Raw genomic sequence first — 16,064 nt, forward strand, 5'->3', positions numbered from 1 at the left:
ACTCTCCCGCTGATCCCACATTTTAAAAAAACATGCAATACCTGTTCATAGTTTGGAAAACCTTTATTTGCACAATCGTTCAGCATGTAGATATGAGGGTGCAATCGTATTTGGCCGGACACGTCGATGGCTGAAGCACGTACAGTAAGGGGGGGGTATTTTGCAGCATTAAAAACATTTAAAAGGGTTTATTTAGTCATTTGCAGGAAACTAAAAAGGTCTATCAATAGGTGAGGGATCAAGGGGCATTCATTTCATAATTGGAAGCACAGTCAGACTAGTTGCAATCAAATTTCCTAAATGCATACCGTGGGCATGTGTCACAAGCGAGGTTATGTATCAGTTACAATAATATCATAATAAATCGTACATTGAAACCAACATTTTTAACGGGGTCCTTTTACATGTTCGTCGAGTGAACCCTCCCTCTTTTTCGTCAAGTGTACAAAGGATCATATACATATCTCAGAGCATCAAGTCTTATTAGCTAAAAACACCACGAGGTGTTCGTAAGTTCTCGTTGACACCGGCGCCATTTTGGGCGGGGCCGGGTTAGTCCGGAAGTAGCATCAGGGACAAAATGTTTCCCACAACCGGCGGTTGGACCAGAGTCCTTTTCGGCAGTTCAAAAAAAACTCGTGCTAACAGAAGGGGTGGCTATGTCGTGGTTATTTCGTTAGCGATCAAGGCAGTTGTTCCTCACCGGAAGCCTGCAGGGGCCGAGGGCTCCGGGGACTTTTGTAGAATCTTCAAGGCTGTGGAGATGCTGTCGGAGGTGGGGGCTCGTGCCCCGGTGGGCAAGCGTCCGAGTTACACTGCTGGTCAGAGTTACTTTAGCGGCCTAGACCCGCCTTCCAGGGGGCACAGACGCCATTTTGAGGCCCTGCAGCAGCCGCCCTTCGTCGAGTCTGCAAGAGTGGAAGAGACCTTTTGGGGTGAAAAAATGGAACACCGTGCCGTAGGAGCAGGACATTCGGCTAGGGTGCAGCTGTGGCGCCCCCACCTGGGGGGGCGAGGGAGACTCGTTCGCGCCGCCTCCCTCTCCCAGTGCACCCCACGCCGCCCCTTCTCACGGGCATACATGATGGCCACTCCACATCCCGTGCTCCACAAGTACACTTGAGGGCCATCGTATGTCTTGTGCTGCGCAAGTATAGCCGGCGCCATCCCATGTCCTGTGCTGCGGAAGTATGGCCGCCTGTGGTGCATGTCCTGTGCTGCGGAAGTATGGCCGCCGCGGTGTATGTCCTGTGCTGCGCAAGTATGGGCGCCGCCGTTGCATGTCCTGTGCTGCGCAAGTATGGGCGCCGCCTGGCTGGAGGATTTCGGCGCCGGGCCGGGGCTGGGAAACCTCCTATCCGAGGAGGTGGGAGAGGCTCGTTCGCGTCGCCTCTCCCTCCCAGCCCACCCTGTACCAATTTCAGCGGAGGTATTTGTGACGGCCGGACCGGGGCTGGGAAACCTCCTATCCGAGGAGGTGGGAGAGGCTCGTTCGCGTCGCCTCTCCCTCCCAGCTCGTGGCCCGGGGGACGCCAATCCCAGGAAGAAGGGGATGGGAAGGCCATTTCATGCCGGGCCCGTGGTGCCTCCTGGACATCCCACTGGCGATTCGATCGATGGCTGTCAGCAGGCCCCGCCCCACACGTGCTGTGTGTTTCACCTTCCGGATGGGCGTGACCGGTGACCTGTGGCATTTCGGGAACTTCCGGAGTGGGGGTAGGTATTTTGTTTGGACAGGCATGTCTGGGTAATGGGGGGTTGTCTATGCAGGCCTGTAATTGCTCCTTTTTTTTTACAGAGTGGGGGGGGCAGCAGAGAGTAATCAGTCCCATTGCACTCGAAGTTTGAGTTCATTAATGGAATGTATACTAATCTGTCCGAGACTACTCTGTGTATTGTTTCTGTAGGTTATCCGAAAAGGGTGGCTTTTTGTGTTAGGGAACAGTAGCGGTAGTACGGGGTTCGTCACCGGGTAACTTAGAGCTAGACTGGGTTTCCCGTCTTAGCGTTGTTCGATCTATGAGGACTCAAACATGTCGCTGAAATCGGTCTGGCGAAATCTGTGCCATCGGGCATAATCAAACGTGGTGGTTCTATCTGGCCTGTCCGTGTCAGTCTGATTCATCTTTGTCTCACGCTTTTCCCTTTCTGCCGGCCTGTTATTTCTGTCGGCCCTCTGCTCTTACCCTCGTTCAGTAGAGTCGGGCATTGGGCTTTCCAGTGCCCGGATTATTTACAAAAAGCACATTGGTTTTGCCCTAAGTCTGGTCGTCCTGTGCGTAGTGTCGGGGGATTACTTTCGGGTCGTTGTGTCTTAGGGTTGTCCTGTCGGTATATCCCTTGACACCGTTCCCTTCCTGCGTTTACTCCTTGGAACCGTGTTGCCGCTATCCCTTCCTTTTGCCTACCAGATGCTTGGAAGGTTGTCTGTCGCGTTTCTTTACCTACTCTGACTTCGTCTCTTTTCTTTCGTTGCATTGCTTCTTTGCGCCACATACCGAGACTGTCGAGCATAATAGGCGTTGTCTTATTACTACAAAGGGCTATTTCTAACGTTTCTATTTTATCAAGATCGAAGGATCCTATCAGTGGCCACTGTTTCTCTTGATTTTCTTTGGTATACTTGTGCCACAGCTTACTATAGGCTATGGTAACTAATCCATATTTTGTGAACATGTCTTTATTAGGGGTGCCTTCCAGCGGAGCTAGATGGTCCACCTCTAATAAACGATCCGGGCTGAACCAACTACCAATCAGTGGGGAGAAGACAGACATGACGGCTCACAACGAGGACAAAAGTCAGCACTGCCTATCTTATCACTGCGTGCAAAGACTAGACAGAATATTTCTATTCTACGTTGTTTGCAGGCAGTGAATACCTCATGAACCAATATCAAACAGTCAATAAACAATCAGTGGGGAGAATAAGTAGGCCCGCAAAAGGTCTGCGTCCTCTACCCTTTCACTATCTGCAAAGAGGAACCTGTTCTTTCCTGTTTGCAGACAGAGAATCTCCAGAAAACAATCCGCGAACAGTAGTTCGGGGTAAAAAACAATTAATCAGTGTGGGAGAGGGAAATCTCCCGAAAACAATCCGTGAACAAACAATCAATCAGTGGGGGAGAAAAATAGGCACGCTGGCTGCGTTACCTATCCTTCACTGTTTGCAAAGAGAAAGAGCCTGTTGTTTCTCCGTTTGCAGACAGTGAATCTCCAAACAAGTCAACAAAGAGTAATACTAGTATTTTCCGAACCATCAAACAATCATTTCGCAATTCGTCTTGTTTACACGACCTTACCCGGACCGTATGGACAGTTTCTTATCTTCCGAATCCAGCGCCCGATCGTCCTCTTTTCCTCGTATTCCTCGCGGCACTCCTGATGGTTCCCAGTCAGGACCGTAGATCACTCGAGAGAGGTCTGTTCGGAACCAGTGAAGTTCGGATGATCGGCTGCCAGACGAGGGTCTATTGGGCAAGAGCTCTCCCGATCGTTGCAGTCGTTCACTCTGTCGTCAGGACCTCTCCCACTGGATCCACGTGTCGCTGATGGGCCCCACGCTTGGGACGCCAATTGTAAAAACAGGTCAAGGACAACCAATATTTGCCCGGCGGTATCGCCTCTTTAACCCACAAAATATTAATCAATGAAGAGGCAGGCGCTGGAGACTGGAAGGCAGGAAACAAGGTTTATTCTCTCCGGAGGAGAACACATCAGTTCGGACAGCCAGTATCGTCACGAGGTGCTCTAACCGCATCTCTGAGGCCTGGCCTCTTATACACAGTTTACGAATTTTATTGCAGGTAACACATTCTTGCAATGCTTTGAAGTATAAAAGGACATCCTCGGAATCTCCCCTTCAGGCCCGTTCCCACACACATTTACAGTTGAAGTCCCCACCCCAGTCACAACAGGTGATGATCATCGCGCAGCTGGACATTCCGCCGATTCACGGAATGTGGGGGGTTGATCGGATCTCATAGGGTGGGGGCTTTGATCAACTAGAGGGTCCTTTAATGGGGGAAGCTTCCTACTGTACGGGGGGGCAATAAACAGTATCCGCAGAGCTAGGTGGCGGCCTGGGAACGAGGAAGACAAACAGGCACACAGGAAAGGGGGTTTGTATCAAAGGGCCTGGGACCATGAAAGGAATGAAGGGAGGTGTCGCGCTGGGAACAGGATGGGGTTCTGAGGCAGAGCTGCGCTGAAGAGGGGTTTATGACCCAAGGCATGTGAGAGTGGGGGGGGTGGCCAGTGCGTGGGGGGCTTGTGAGGGCGAAGGGCTGTGCTGGGGGCCAGTGGCGTGCAGAGGGTGGTTCTGATCGAGGCACCTAAAATGGCGGGTGCGCACGACAAAAAGTGTGGCATCAGGGGAAAAGGCAAGATGGCGCAGATAATGTTTACCAAACCGTACTAATTTTCCACAAGTATAACCCTAAATATTACCCTGCGCTGAGTTCCTTAACCCTGGGTAGGAGGAGTGACTTTGTCCCCTTGAAGCTGCAGGCTTCATAATGTCACAAGTATCACGAAAATGTGTGCCTGGAGGCCGGAAATGTTCCTATGGTCTTGCAGGCCTGGGTCGGATACTGTAAAGGGGTTAGATACAGTGTTGGAATAAATAACTCTTTCGTTTTCCCACCTCCAGCCAGGAATGGAACCTGAAATCTTACCCTGCGCGGATCTCCATAGCCCAGGTTAGTAGGAGCAACTGTATCCCCTTTGAAGATTAACTCCGCCAAATGTTACAAGTATCCCTATAAGAGGTGTTTGGAGGCTAGAAATGGGCCCACAGCCTTGTGCTGATACTGTAACAGGGGGGGATCTCACCCTGCGCGGAGCTCCATAGCCCTGTGCAGAAATAGACACTTTGTGCCTGCAGGCTAGAAATGGGCTTGGGACACTGAAGGCTAGGATCTGATAATGCAAAGTGCTTTATATACCTTTTGAATGACGTTTATTTTTCTCCGCCTCCAGCCAAAGGGGAAATCCTGAAATATTACCCTAATCCGAGCTCCATAGCCCTGTGTAGAAAAAGTGACTTAGTCCCCTAGAACCTAAACATTGAGCAAAATATATATATATATTTTGTATTAACAGTTTTAAATGGGTAAATTGTACCCGGATCGGAGCTCCATGGGCCGGGTAGAAAAAGTGACTTTGTCCCCTTGAACCTAGAGTTATTTGAAGAAGACAAAAAAATTGTATGTGTATATATTTTTTTTTTATTTATTTCTTTTGGACCACCTTCAGCTTAGGGGGAAAACCTGAAGTTTTACCCGGATCGGAGCTCCACATCCTCGGGTAGAAACAGTGACGTTGTCCCCTTGAACCTAAAGTTAGTAAAAAAAAATAAAAGTTTTTTGCCGACCTCCGGCTATGGGGGAAAAATCGAAATTGTACCCGGATCGGAGCTCCCCAGCCCTGGGTAGAATAAGTGACTTTGTCCCCTTGAACCTAAGGAGACAGTAAAAAAAAAAAAATGTATATATAGTTTTTTTTTTTTTTGCCGACCTCCAGCTAAGGGGGAAAACCGGAAATGTTACCCGAATCGGAGCTCACCAGCTCTGGGTAGGAAAAGTGACTTTGTCCCCTTGAACCTAAAGAGTTAGTAAAAAATTAAAAAATGAGAATATATATATATATATATATATATATATATATATATATATATATATATATATATATATATATATATATATATATATATATATATTTTTTTTTTTTTTTTTACGACCTCCAGCTAAGGGGGAAATGTGGAAATTGTACCCGAATCAGAGCTCACCAGCCATGGCTAGAAAAAGTGACTTTGTCCCCTTGAACATAAAGTTAGAAAAAAGTGTATGTATCGTTTTTTTTTTTTTTCCCCGACCTCCAGCTAAGGGGGAAATGCGGAAATTTTACCCGAATCGGAGCTCACCAGCCCTGGGTAGAAGTGGTGCCCACGTCCCCTTGAACCAAAATGTCCACACACAAAAAAGAAAAATACTGAAACCGCAGTTTAAAGGCCCAGAGGGACCCGTAAACGGACATGGTGGTTCACCACAAAATGTAGGATCCCACACCCTCTTCCTATAGGCCTGCATGGGAACCCTACTTTATCGACTATTAATCCCGCAGGGCTTACAGCTCCTGGGCGGGAGACAAAGCTGGATTTGGCGCGGCCATTCCGCCGCCCGGCCATCTGGTCGCCGCAGCTCACTGGGCCATCTGGTCGCTGCATAGTGGGCGACCAGATGGCTCAGTGAGCTGCGGCGACCAGATGTCCGGGCGGCGGAACGGCTGCACTAACTCCGATTTTGTCTCCCAGCCCGGTGCTGTAAGCCCCCACTGCGTGGGGGGCTTAATAGTCGGTGAACTGCGTGACTCGTGGGTCCCTGGGCCGGGCTAAACACACCGTAGGTCCCCAGTCCAGGGCTCCATGATGGCAGGCCCCTGGACCGGGCTGAACCCACCTTATGTCCCCAGTCCAGGGATCCAATATGGCGGGCCCCTGGGCCGGGCTAAACCTGCCTTATCTCCCCAGTGAAGGGCTCCAGGCTAACGGGACCCTGGGACGGGCTAAACACGCCTTAGGTCCATAGGCGAGGGCTCCATGATGGCGGGCCCCTGGTCCGGGCTAAACCCACCGTAGGTCCCCAGGCAAGGGCTCCATGATGGCGGGCCCCTGGTCCGAGCTAAACCCACCGTAGGCCCCCAGACAAGGGCTCCATGATGGGGGGCCCCTGGGCCGGGCTAAACCTCCCTTATCTGCCCAGTGAAGGGCTCGAGGCTAACGGGACCATGGGTTGGGCTATGCCCACCATAGGTCCCCAGTCCAGGGATCCATGATGGCAGGCCCCTGGACCGGGCTGAACCCACCGTAGGTCCCCAGACAAGGGGTCCATAATGGCGGGCACCTGGGCCGGTCTAAACACCCCCTTAGTCCCGCAGGGAAGGGTTCCAGCATGGCGGGCTCGTGGGCCGGGCAAAAGCCCCCCTAAGTCCCCAGTCCAGGGCTCCAGGATGGCGGCCTTCTGGGCCACGGGACAGCGCCCGACATGGTAGGGTGGCACCGGAGCAAATCCCCTGGTATTGGGCTAGCGAGTAGCCGAACAATAGTGCATAGACACAGCTCTCCCATGACATCGTGGTCGGCTCTTAAAAGAGACTTTGGGTTGGTGTTTTGCGTTTTTTTTCCGTGGGCAAGTCGAGCGTTTAACCGCCGAATCCGTAGAGGGTGCGGCCCTGGCGCTTCAGGGCATAGACCACATCCATGGCGGTGACGGTCTTCCTCTTGGCGTACTCGGTGTAGGTGACGGCGTCCCGGATCACGTTCTCCAGGAAAACCTTGAGCACCCCGCGGGTCTCCTCGTAGATGAGGCCGGAGATGCGCTTGACTCCGCCACGGCGCGCCAGGCGGCGAATGGCCTGCTTGGTGATGCCCTGGATGTTGTCCCGGAGCACCTTGCGGTGCCTCTTGGCGCCGCCTTTGCCGAGCCCCTCCCCGCCTTTGCCGCGTCCAGACATGTTCTCCTCTTGATGCTGTGAGCAGAAATGACGGCTTACGTCCGCACGGCTGCTTATATGGAGGAGGAGCAGCGGACCTGCGCGGGAGCACCAAGTGACGCCCAGTGAGGCGGGCGAGCCCGGCCCTCTGCAGGGAGCGGGGACTGGAGCGGCCGTTGCCGTTTGAAAAAGAGCGGGCTCCCAGCCCGCCTTTGTCATGGGCTGGCTCAGCAGCTTCCGCCGGTGCACGGATCAGTCAAACACACGCAAGCACCTTCCTTCCCGGCCCCCACTTGTGACCGCGGCCCACCTATCCCCTGCGTTCGGTGCCCCCTCTCCAATAGCAGCAGAAGGCTCGGACATGTTTTAATGGAGCCGGCACACGTTAGCGGCCTCACCCCGCTGCGTTTGGCCGCCTGCAACCTCGTAACACTGCCCACATCTCGCGCTCGGCTGGGGCAAGCCGGCAAAATGTGTCCCCCCAAGAATGGACATATATATATATATATATATATGTAGAATATTGTTTTAAAAAGAGCGCGCTCCCAGCCCGCCTCTTTGTCAGGGACTCCCGATCGGGCTCAGCAGCTGCCGCCGGTGCACTGATCAGTCAAACACACACACTTCCCGGTGGACTTCTGGTAGCGGCGGATCTCGCGGAGAGCCACGGTGCCGGGCCGGTAGCGGTGAGGCTTCTTGACGCCGCCGGTGGCAGGCGCGCTCTTGCGGGCAGCCTTGGTGGCCAGCTGCTTGCGGGGCGCTTTGCCGCCGGTGGACTTGCGGGCTGTCTGCTTGGTGCGGGCCATGGCGGGAGCGGTCTGTCTCAGCGAAGGCAGAGAAGAATGGCGTCGACCGGGGAAAGAGCCCTATTTATGCGCTCACAGACGGAGGGCTGCTCTGATTGGCTGTGGAGACCGCCCCACGTTCGAAAATAGCCCGCGGTGTGCAATGATTGGTTACTGGACTGGAGGCTGCAGCCTAGCTGTCCAATGAGCTGTGGATAAAAGAGAACCCTCCGGTTGGATGATGTACGTTGGAGCCGGAGCCCGCGCCTCGGCCAGCCTTTGTCTCCGTGTCCCGTCCGTCCATCCACTGGTGGTCCACCCGACCCCGGTCAACCGGGAGAGGAGCCCGAGATGTCATGAGCACACTGCCCTTGGTCACCCTGGAACACTCCCCCGTTACCTGCGCTCGATTGAAGGTTAACAATCGTCTGCTTTATGCAGACACTAGATCGAGTCTGCCCGGGTACAGTGAAAGCACCAACACACACACACACACACACACGTTCATAATAAACCACGGTCTTATAACTCCCAGACCCCCTTTTTACCCGCCCCTGCTCGCCCTGGAGCACGCAGTTCCCTGCGCTCCATTTAAAGTTCCCAATCGTCTGCCTTATGCAGACTCTATGTCGAGTCTGCCCGGGTACAGTGAAAGCACCGAGACACACACGTTGTTGCACATGTACTATGAACGGAGGTCTTATAACTCCCGGACCCCCTTATTTTCTGTTATACCGATTTCAATCCACGCAGCACCGAAAGAGCCGTTTATGTGGCCAAGATCACACGCGGCACTCGCGTGTGGAAAGGTGCGCTATGGATGTACCGTGCCGTTTATTTTTGAGCAGTGGGGCATTGGGTGGGTGCAAAGGTGGGGATGAACACGCTCTCTTCTAGACAGGGTGGTGGCCCTTAAAAGAGCCGTTGTGTTTGCAGTGTCTCGGTGTAAGCCCTTACTTCTTCTTGGGCGCTGCCTTTTTGGGCTTCGCTGCTTTGGGCTTGGCTGCCTTGGGTTTGACTACCTTGGCAGGGCTTTTCTTGGCAACTTTGGGCTTCGCCGCCTTGGCTTTCGCTGGGCTCTTGGCAGCCTTCTTGGCGGGGGCAGCCTTGGGCTTCTTGGGGCTCTTGGCTGCCGCTGGCTTCTTGACCTTCTTCGGGCTCTTCTTGACCCCCGCATGAGCCTTTTTGGGCTTCTTGGCGGCAGGGGCAGCTTTCTTGGCCGCTGGCTTCTTGGTGGCTGTCTTCTTGGCCGCCTTCTTGCCCACCAGCTGCTTCTTGTTCACCTTGAAGGAGCCGGAGGCCCCGGTGCCCTTCAGCTGGGCTAGGGCGCCTTTGCTGACAAGGCTCTTGAGGGAGACTTTAACTCGGCCCTTGTTCTTGTCCGCATCGTAGCCGGCGGCGAGCAGCCCCTTCTTCAGGGCCGACAGGGAGACTCCCTTCCTCTCGGCCGAGGCAGTCACCACCTTCATGATCATGTCGGACACGCTGGGACCGGAAGGCTTCTTGGCCTTGGAGGCCCCCGCTGCTTTCTTCTGCTGCTTCTTCTTGGGGGCGACCTCAGCGGGAGGAGCCGCGACGGCTGGAGCGGTTTCTGCCATTGTAATGCAAGTCTGGGCGCAGGCACTGTCAGAGAACAGAAATGTACCGCCCGACCCGAGCCCCGTGCATATATAGGGAGGAGCCAGCCCCTGATTGGTCCCGGGGAGAGAGGGCTGTGCGAGGCGCACTCGGCTCCCTGCTCCCAGCTGACTTTTGTGTTTCCTACCATCGGAATAACTAAGTTTTAAAACACAATCAGTTAAACACACGCTCGCAGGCACACATGAAAAGAAGCCCAGCTTCAGCCCCTTCCCGCGCCCGCCCCCGTTGCAGCTGCCCCCGTCCTCAGAGGCTCGTAATGCCCCGTGGATCTCTGCCCTCCCCCGATGGCTGACGCCCCCGAGCCTGGAATCCCGGGCTCCGGGACCCTTTTCCCCGGTCCACCCTCGCGCTCCGAGGCCGGGAGCGGCGGCCCGCGGGCGGGAGGGGCCTCCTGCAGGGAGCGGGCCCTGTGGCGGCGCAGAGGGGCTCCGGGGGCCGCGGGGAGCGCGTGCTGGAACGGGCCGAAGTAACACAGGGCTCCGCCGGCCGAGCGCGGGGAGTGGAGACAATGCCAGGGGGCCAGGGGGGCCCTCACGGCGCGCCCGCACCCTCGGCTGTGGCACCCACGAGTCGGGGGCAGCCGGGGGACTTTTACAAGCAGCGGGGCACGGCCCGGGCTCAGGCATCACCAGGGGGCTGCACGCTGATAGCTGCACATGGAGGCAGAGGGCATTCACTGCCAAGGGCCGAGCTGGAGGAGACGGGCGCAGACTCAACATCATAAGCACACAGTGGCACGGTGAAGGCAGGCGGCCGAGTCAGGCCTGCATGTTTAACGGCACCCAGAGTGAGAGCAGAGGGTGTGAATGCACCTGAAATGGTGACCCCCCCCCCCAGTACCTGCATAGAGGCACTCTGCTGAGCTGCTTTTTTACAGCTGGAGTTAGGTTTTTTACCACTCAGGTGACGTACGTAGAAGGGAACCGACCTTAACAACGCGGTCAAAACACGTGACTATCACTGTTGTAGTGAGCCCGATTGCTGGCGTGGGGACCACTCCTGAATCAAATGGTCTGTCAAGAGAGCGAACAGTGCCCACGAATCAGATTCTGCGCCTGGCAGCCTGATTGAGATCTACTGCTAATTACAGGCTTTCGCTTTGGATGTAGGCAGAGGGAACCAAAAATAAAACACTTCACATAGTCCAAAACGTATATGAACACCATTCACAGTTTCAGATCTTAGCCTTCAGGTACTCTGGCCCATCCCTAGCTTGTCACAGGTATCACTAAAACTGGTGCCTGGGGCCTGGAAACAAACCCAAGGCCTTGCAGGCCTTTCCTGATACTGTGAAGGGGTGAAATAAACGTTATTGGGCATGTGAGGTGTTTTGCTTTAACACCTCCATCCAGGGGGATGACCTGAATCCTTACCCTGCGCTGAGCTCCATAACCCTGGGTTGAAGGTGTGACTTCATCCCCTTGAAGCTTAACACCACCACATGTCACAGGTATCAGTAACATTGGTGCCTGGAGGCTGGAAGTAGGCACAAGGCCTTGCAGGCCTTTCCTGATACTGTGAAGGGGTGAAATACAATTTAGTGGGCATGTGAAGTGTTTTGCTTTAACACCTCCAGCCAGGGAGGATAACCTAAAATCTTACCCTGCGTTGAGCTCCATAACCCTGGGTAGAAAGTGTGACTTCATCCCCTTGAAGTTTAACACCACCAAATGTCACAGGTATCAGTAAAATTGGTGCCTAGATGCTGGAAGTAGGCCCAAGGCCTTGCAGGCCTTTCCGGATACTGTGAAGGGGTGAAATAGACTTTATTGGGCATGTGGAGTGTTTTGCTTTAACACCTCCAGCCAGGGGGATGACCTGAATCCTTACCCTGCGCTGAGCTCCATAACCCTGGGTTGAAGGTGTGACTTCATCCCCTTGAAGCTTAACACCACCACATGTCACAGGTATCAGTAACATTGGTGCCTGGAGGCTGGAAGTAGGCACAAGGCCTTGCAGGCCTTTCCTGATACTGGGAAAGGGTGAAATAGACTTTATTGGGCATGTGGAGTGTTTTGCTTTAACACCTCCAGCCAGGGGGATAACCTAAAATCTTACCCTGCGCTGAGCTCCATAACCCTGGGTAGAAAGTGTGACTTCATCCCCTTGAAGTTTAACACCATCAAATGTCACAGGTATCAGTAACATTGGTGCCTGGGGGCTGGAAGTAGGCACAAGGCCTTGCAGGCCTTTCCTGATACTGTGATGGGGTGACATACAATTTATTGGGCATGTGAAGTGTTTTGCTTTAACACCTCCAGTCAGGGGGATAACCTGAATTCTTACCCTGCACTGAGCTCCATAACCCTGGGTAGAAGGTGTGACTTCTTCCCCTTGAAGCTTAACACCACCAAATGTCACAGGTGTCAGTAACATTGGTGCCTGGAGGCTGGAAGTAGGCACAAAGCCTTGCAGGCCTTTCCTGATACTGTGAAGGGGTGAAATAGACTTTATTGGGCATGTGGAGTGTTTTGCTTTAACACCTCCAGCCAGGGGGATAACCTGAAATCTTACCCTGCGCTGAGCTCCATAACCCTGGGTAGAAGGTGTGGCTTTATCCCCTTGAAGCTGAACACCTCCAAATGTCACAAGTATCACAAGAACAGGTGCCTATGGGCTGGAAGTAGGCCCAAGGCCTTGCAGGCCTTTCCTGATACTGTGAAGGGGTGAAATAGACTTTATTGGGCATGTGAAGTGTTTTGCTTTAACACCTCAGGTCAGGGGGATAAACTGAAATCTTACCCTGCACTGAGCTCCATAACCCTGGGTAGAAGGTGTGACTTCATCCCCTTGTAGCTGAACACCTCCAAATGTCACAGGTATTAGTAAAATTGGTGCCTGGAGGCTGGAATTAGGCCCAAGGCCTTGCAGGCCTTTCCTGATACTGTGAAGGGGTGAAATATACTTTATTGGGCATGTGGAGTGTTTTGCTTTAACACCTCCAGCCAGGGGGATAACCTGAATACTTACCCTGCACTGAGCTCCATAACCCTGGGTAGAAGGTGTGACCTCATCCCCTTGAAGCTTAACAACACCAAATGTCACAGGTATCAGTAACATTGGTGCCTGGAGGCTGGAAGTAGGCCCAAGGCCTTGCAGGCCTTTCCTGATACTGTGAATGGGTGAAATACACATTGTTGTGTATGGTAATTGTTCTATTTTCACGCCTCCAGCCTGGGGAGAAGCATGAAATCTTACACTGCGCGGAGCTCCATAACCCTGGGTAGAAGGTGCGACTTCATCCCCTTGAAGCTTAACACCACCAAATGTCACAGGTATCAGTAACATTGGTGCCTGGAGGCTGGAAGTAGGCCCAAGGCCTTGCAGGCCTTTCCTGATACTGTGAAGGGGTGAAATAGACTTTATTGGGCATGTGAAGTGTTTTGCTTTAACACCTCCAGCCAGGGGGACAACCTGAATTCTTACCCTGCGCTGAGCTCCATAACCCTGGGTAGAAGGTGTGACTTCTTCCCCTTTAAGCTTAACACCACCAAATGTCACAGGTGTCAGTAACATTTGTGCCTAGAGGCTGGATGTAGGCCCAAGGCCTTGCAGGCCTTTCCTGATACTGTGAATGGGTGAAATAGACTTTATTGGGCATGGGGAGTGTTTTGCTTTAACACCTCCAGCCAGGGGGGTAGCCTGAATTCTTACCCTGCACTGAGCTCCATAACCCTGGGTAGCAGGTGTGACTTCATCCCCTTGAAGTTGAACAACACCAAATGTCACAGGTATCAGTAAAATTGGTGCCTGGAGGCTGGAAGTAGGCCCAAGGCCTTGCAGGCCTTTCCTTATACTGTGGAGGGGTGAAATAGACTTTATTGGGCATGTGAAGTGTTTTGCTTCAACACATCCAGCTAGGGGTGAAAAGCTGAAATCTTACCCTGCGCTGAGCTCCATAACCCTGGGTAGAAGGTGTGGCTTTATCCCCTTGAAGCTGAACACCTCCAAATGTCACAAGTATCACAAGAACAGGTGCCTAGGGGCTGGAAGTAGGCCCAAGGCCTTGCAGGCCTTTCCTGATACTGTGAAGGGGTGAAATAGACTTTATTGGGCATGTGAAGTGTTTTGCTTTAACACCTCAGGCCAGGGGGATAAACTGAAATCTTACCCTGCACTGAGCTCCATAACACTGGGTAGAAGGTGTGACTTCATCCCCTTGTAGCTGAACACCTCCAAATGTCACAGGTATCAGTAAAATTGGTGCCTGGAGGCTGGAATTAGGCCCAAGGCCTTGCAGGCCTTTCCTGATACTGTGAAGGGGTGAAATATACTTTATTGGGCATGTGGAGTGTTTTGCTTTAACACCTCCAGCCAGGGGGATAACCTGAATACTTACCCTGCACTGAGCTCCATAACCCTGGGTAGAAGGTGTGACCTCATCCCCTTGAAGCTTAACAACACCAAATGTCACAGGTATCAGTAACATTGGTGCCTGGAGGCTGGAAGTAGGCCCAAGGCCTTGCAGGCCTTTCCTGATACTGTGAATGGGTGAAATACACATTGTTGTGTATGGTAATTGTTCTATTTTCACGCCTCCAGCCTGGGGAGAAGCATGAAATCTTACCCTGCGCGGAGCTCCATAACCCTGGGTAGAAGGTGCGACTTCATCCCCTTGAAGCTTAACACCACCAAATGTCACAGGTATCAGTAACATTGGTGCCTGGAGGCTGGAAGTAGGCCCAAGGCCTTGCAGGCCTTTCCTGATACTGTGAAGGGGTGAAATAGACTTTATTGGGCATGTGAAGTGTTTTGCTTTAACACCTCCAGCCAGGGGGATAAACTGAAATCTTACCCTGCGCGGAGCTCCATAACCCTGGGTAGAAGGTGCAACTTCATCCCCTTGAAGCTGAACACCTCCAAATGTCTCATGTATCACAAAAACAGGTGCCTGGAGGCTGGAAACAGGCCCAAGGCCTTGCAGGCCTTTCCTGATACTGTGGAGGGGTGAAATACAATTTATTGGGCATGTGAGGTGTTTTGCTTCAACACCTCCAGCCAGGGTTGAAACTTGAAATCTTACCCTGCGCTGAGCTCCATACCCTGGGTAGAAGGTGCGACTTCATCCCCTTGAAGCTTAACACCACCAAATGTCAGAGGTATCTGTAAAATTGGTGTCTGGAAGCTGGAAGTAGGCCCAAGGCAATGCAGGCCTTTCCTGATACTGTGAAAGGGGTAAAATAGACTTTATTGGGCATGTGAAGTGTTTTGCTTTAACACCTCAAGCCAGGGGGATAACCTGGAATCTTACCCTGCGCTGAGCTCCATAACCCTGGGTAGAAGGTTCGACTTCATCCCCTTGAAGGTTAACACCTCCAAATGTCACGGGTATCAGTAAAATTGGTGCCTGGAGGCTGGAAGTAGGCCCAAGGGCATGCAGGCCTTTCCTGATACTGTGGAGGGGTGAAATAGACTTTATTGGCCATGTGAAGTGTTTTGCATTAAAACATCCAGCTAGGGGTGAAAAGCTGAAATCTTGCCCTGCGCTGAGCTCCATAACCCTGGGTAGAAGGTGTGGCTTTATCCCCTCGAAGCTGAACACCTCCAAATGTCACAAGTATCACAAGAACAGGTGCCTAGGGGCTGGAAGTAGGCCCAAGGCCTTGCAGGCCTTTCCTGATACTGTGGAGGGGTGTAATAGACTTTATTGGGCATGTGAAGTGTTTTGCTTCAACACCTCCAGCCAGGGGGATGGCCTGAAATATTACCCTCCACTGAGCTCCATAACCGTGGGTAGAAAAAGTGTGACTTCACCCCCTTGAAGCTTAACACCACCAAATGTCACAGGTATCAGTAACTTTGGTGCCTGGAGGCTGGAAGTAGGCCCAAGGCCTTGCAGGACTTTCCTGATACTGTGAAGGGGTGAAATAGACTTTATTGGGCATGTGGAGTGTTTTGCTTTAACACCTCCAGCCAGGGGGATAACCTGAATACTTACCCTGCACTGAGCTCCATAACCCTGGGTAGAAGGTGTGACCTCATCCCCTTGAAGCTTAACAACACCAAATGTCACAGGTATCAGTAACATTGGTGCCTGGAGGCTGGAAGTAGGCCCAAGGCCTTGCAGGCCTTTCCTGATACTGTGAATGGGTGAAATACACATTGTTGTGTATGGTAATTGTTCTATTTTCACGCCTCCAGCCTGGGGAG

The 16,064-nt window shown here is 52.7% G+C and overlaps 2 protein-coding genes across 2 annotated transcripts; both read right to left on the reverse strand.

The window, feature by feature from the left end:
• Nucleotides 1-7,197: 7,197 nt before the first annotated feature.
• LOC144827933 (histone H4-like) lies at nucleotides 7,198-7,509 on the reverse strand. Its single transcript, XM_078686098.1, has one exon. It carries the CDS (start codon nucleotides 7,507-7,509, stop codon nucleotides 7,198-7,200), a length of 312 nt encoding a protein of 103 aa, XP_078542224.1.
• A 1,717-nt stretch (nucleotides 7,510-9,226) lies between these two features.
• LOC144827016 (histone H1.4-like) lies at nucleotides 9,227-9,871 on the reverse strand. Its single transcript, XM_078685481.1, has one exon. The coding sequence runs from the start codon at nucleotides 9,869-9,871 to the stop codon at nucleotides 9,227-9,229; it is 645 nt and encodes a 214-aa protein (XP_078541607.1).
• Nucleotides 9,872-16,064: the final 6,193 nt, after the last annotated feature.

This window comes from Lissotriton helveticus, chromosome 4_1 (genome assembly GCF_964261635.1).
Source record: "Lissotriton helveticus chromosome 4_1, aLisHel1.1, whole genome shotgun sequence".
Lineage (NCBI taxonomy): Eukaryota > Metazoa > Chordata > Amphibia > Caudata > Salamandridae > Lissotriton > Lissotriton helveticus.

Bases quoted from the DNA above. Each gene is read 5' to 3' on its own strand.
- LOC144827933 (XM_078686098.1), bottom strand. From the start codon at position 7,509: ATGTCTGGACGCGGCAAAGGCGGGGAGGGGCTCGGCAAAGGCGGCGCC.
- LOC144827016 (XM_078685481.1), bottom strand. From the start codon at position 9,871: ATGGCAGAAACCGCTCCAGCCGTCGCGGCTCCTCCCGCTGAGGTCGCC.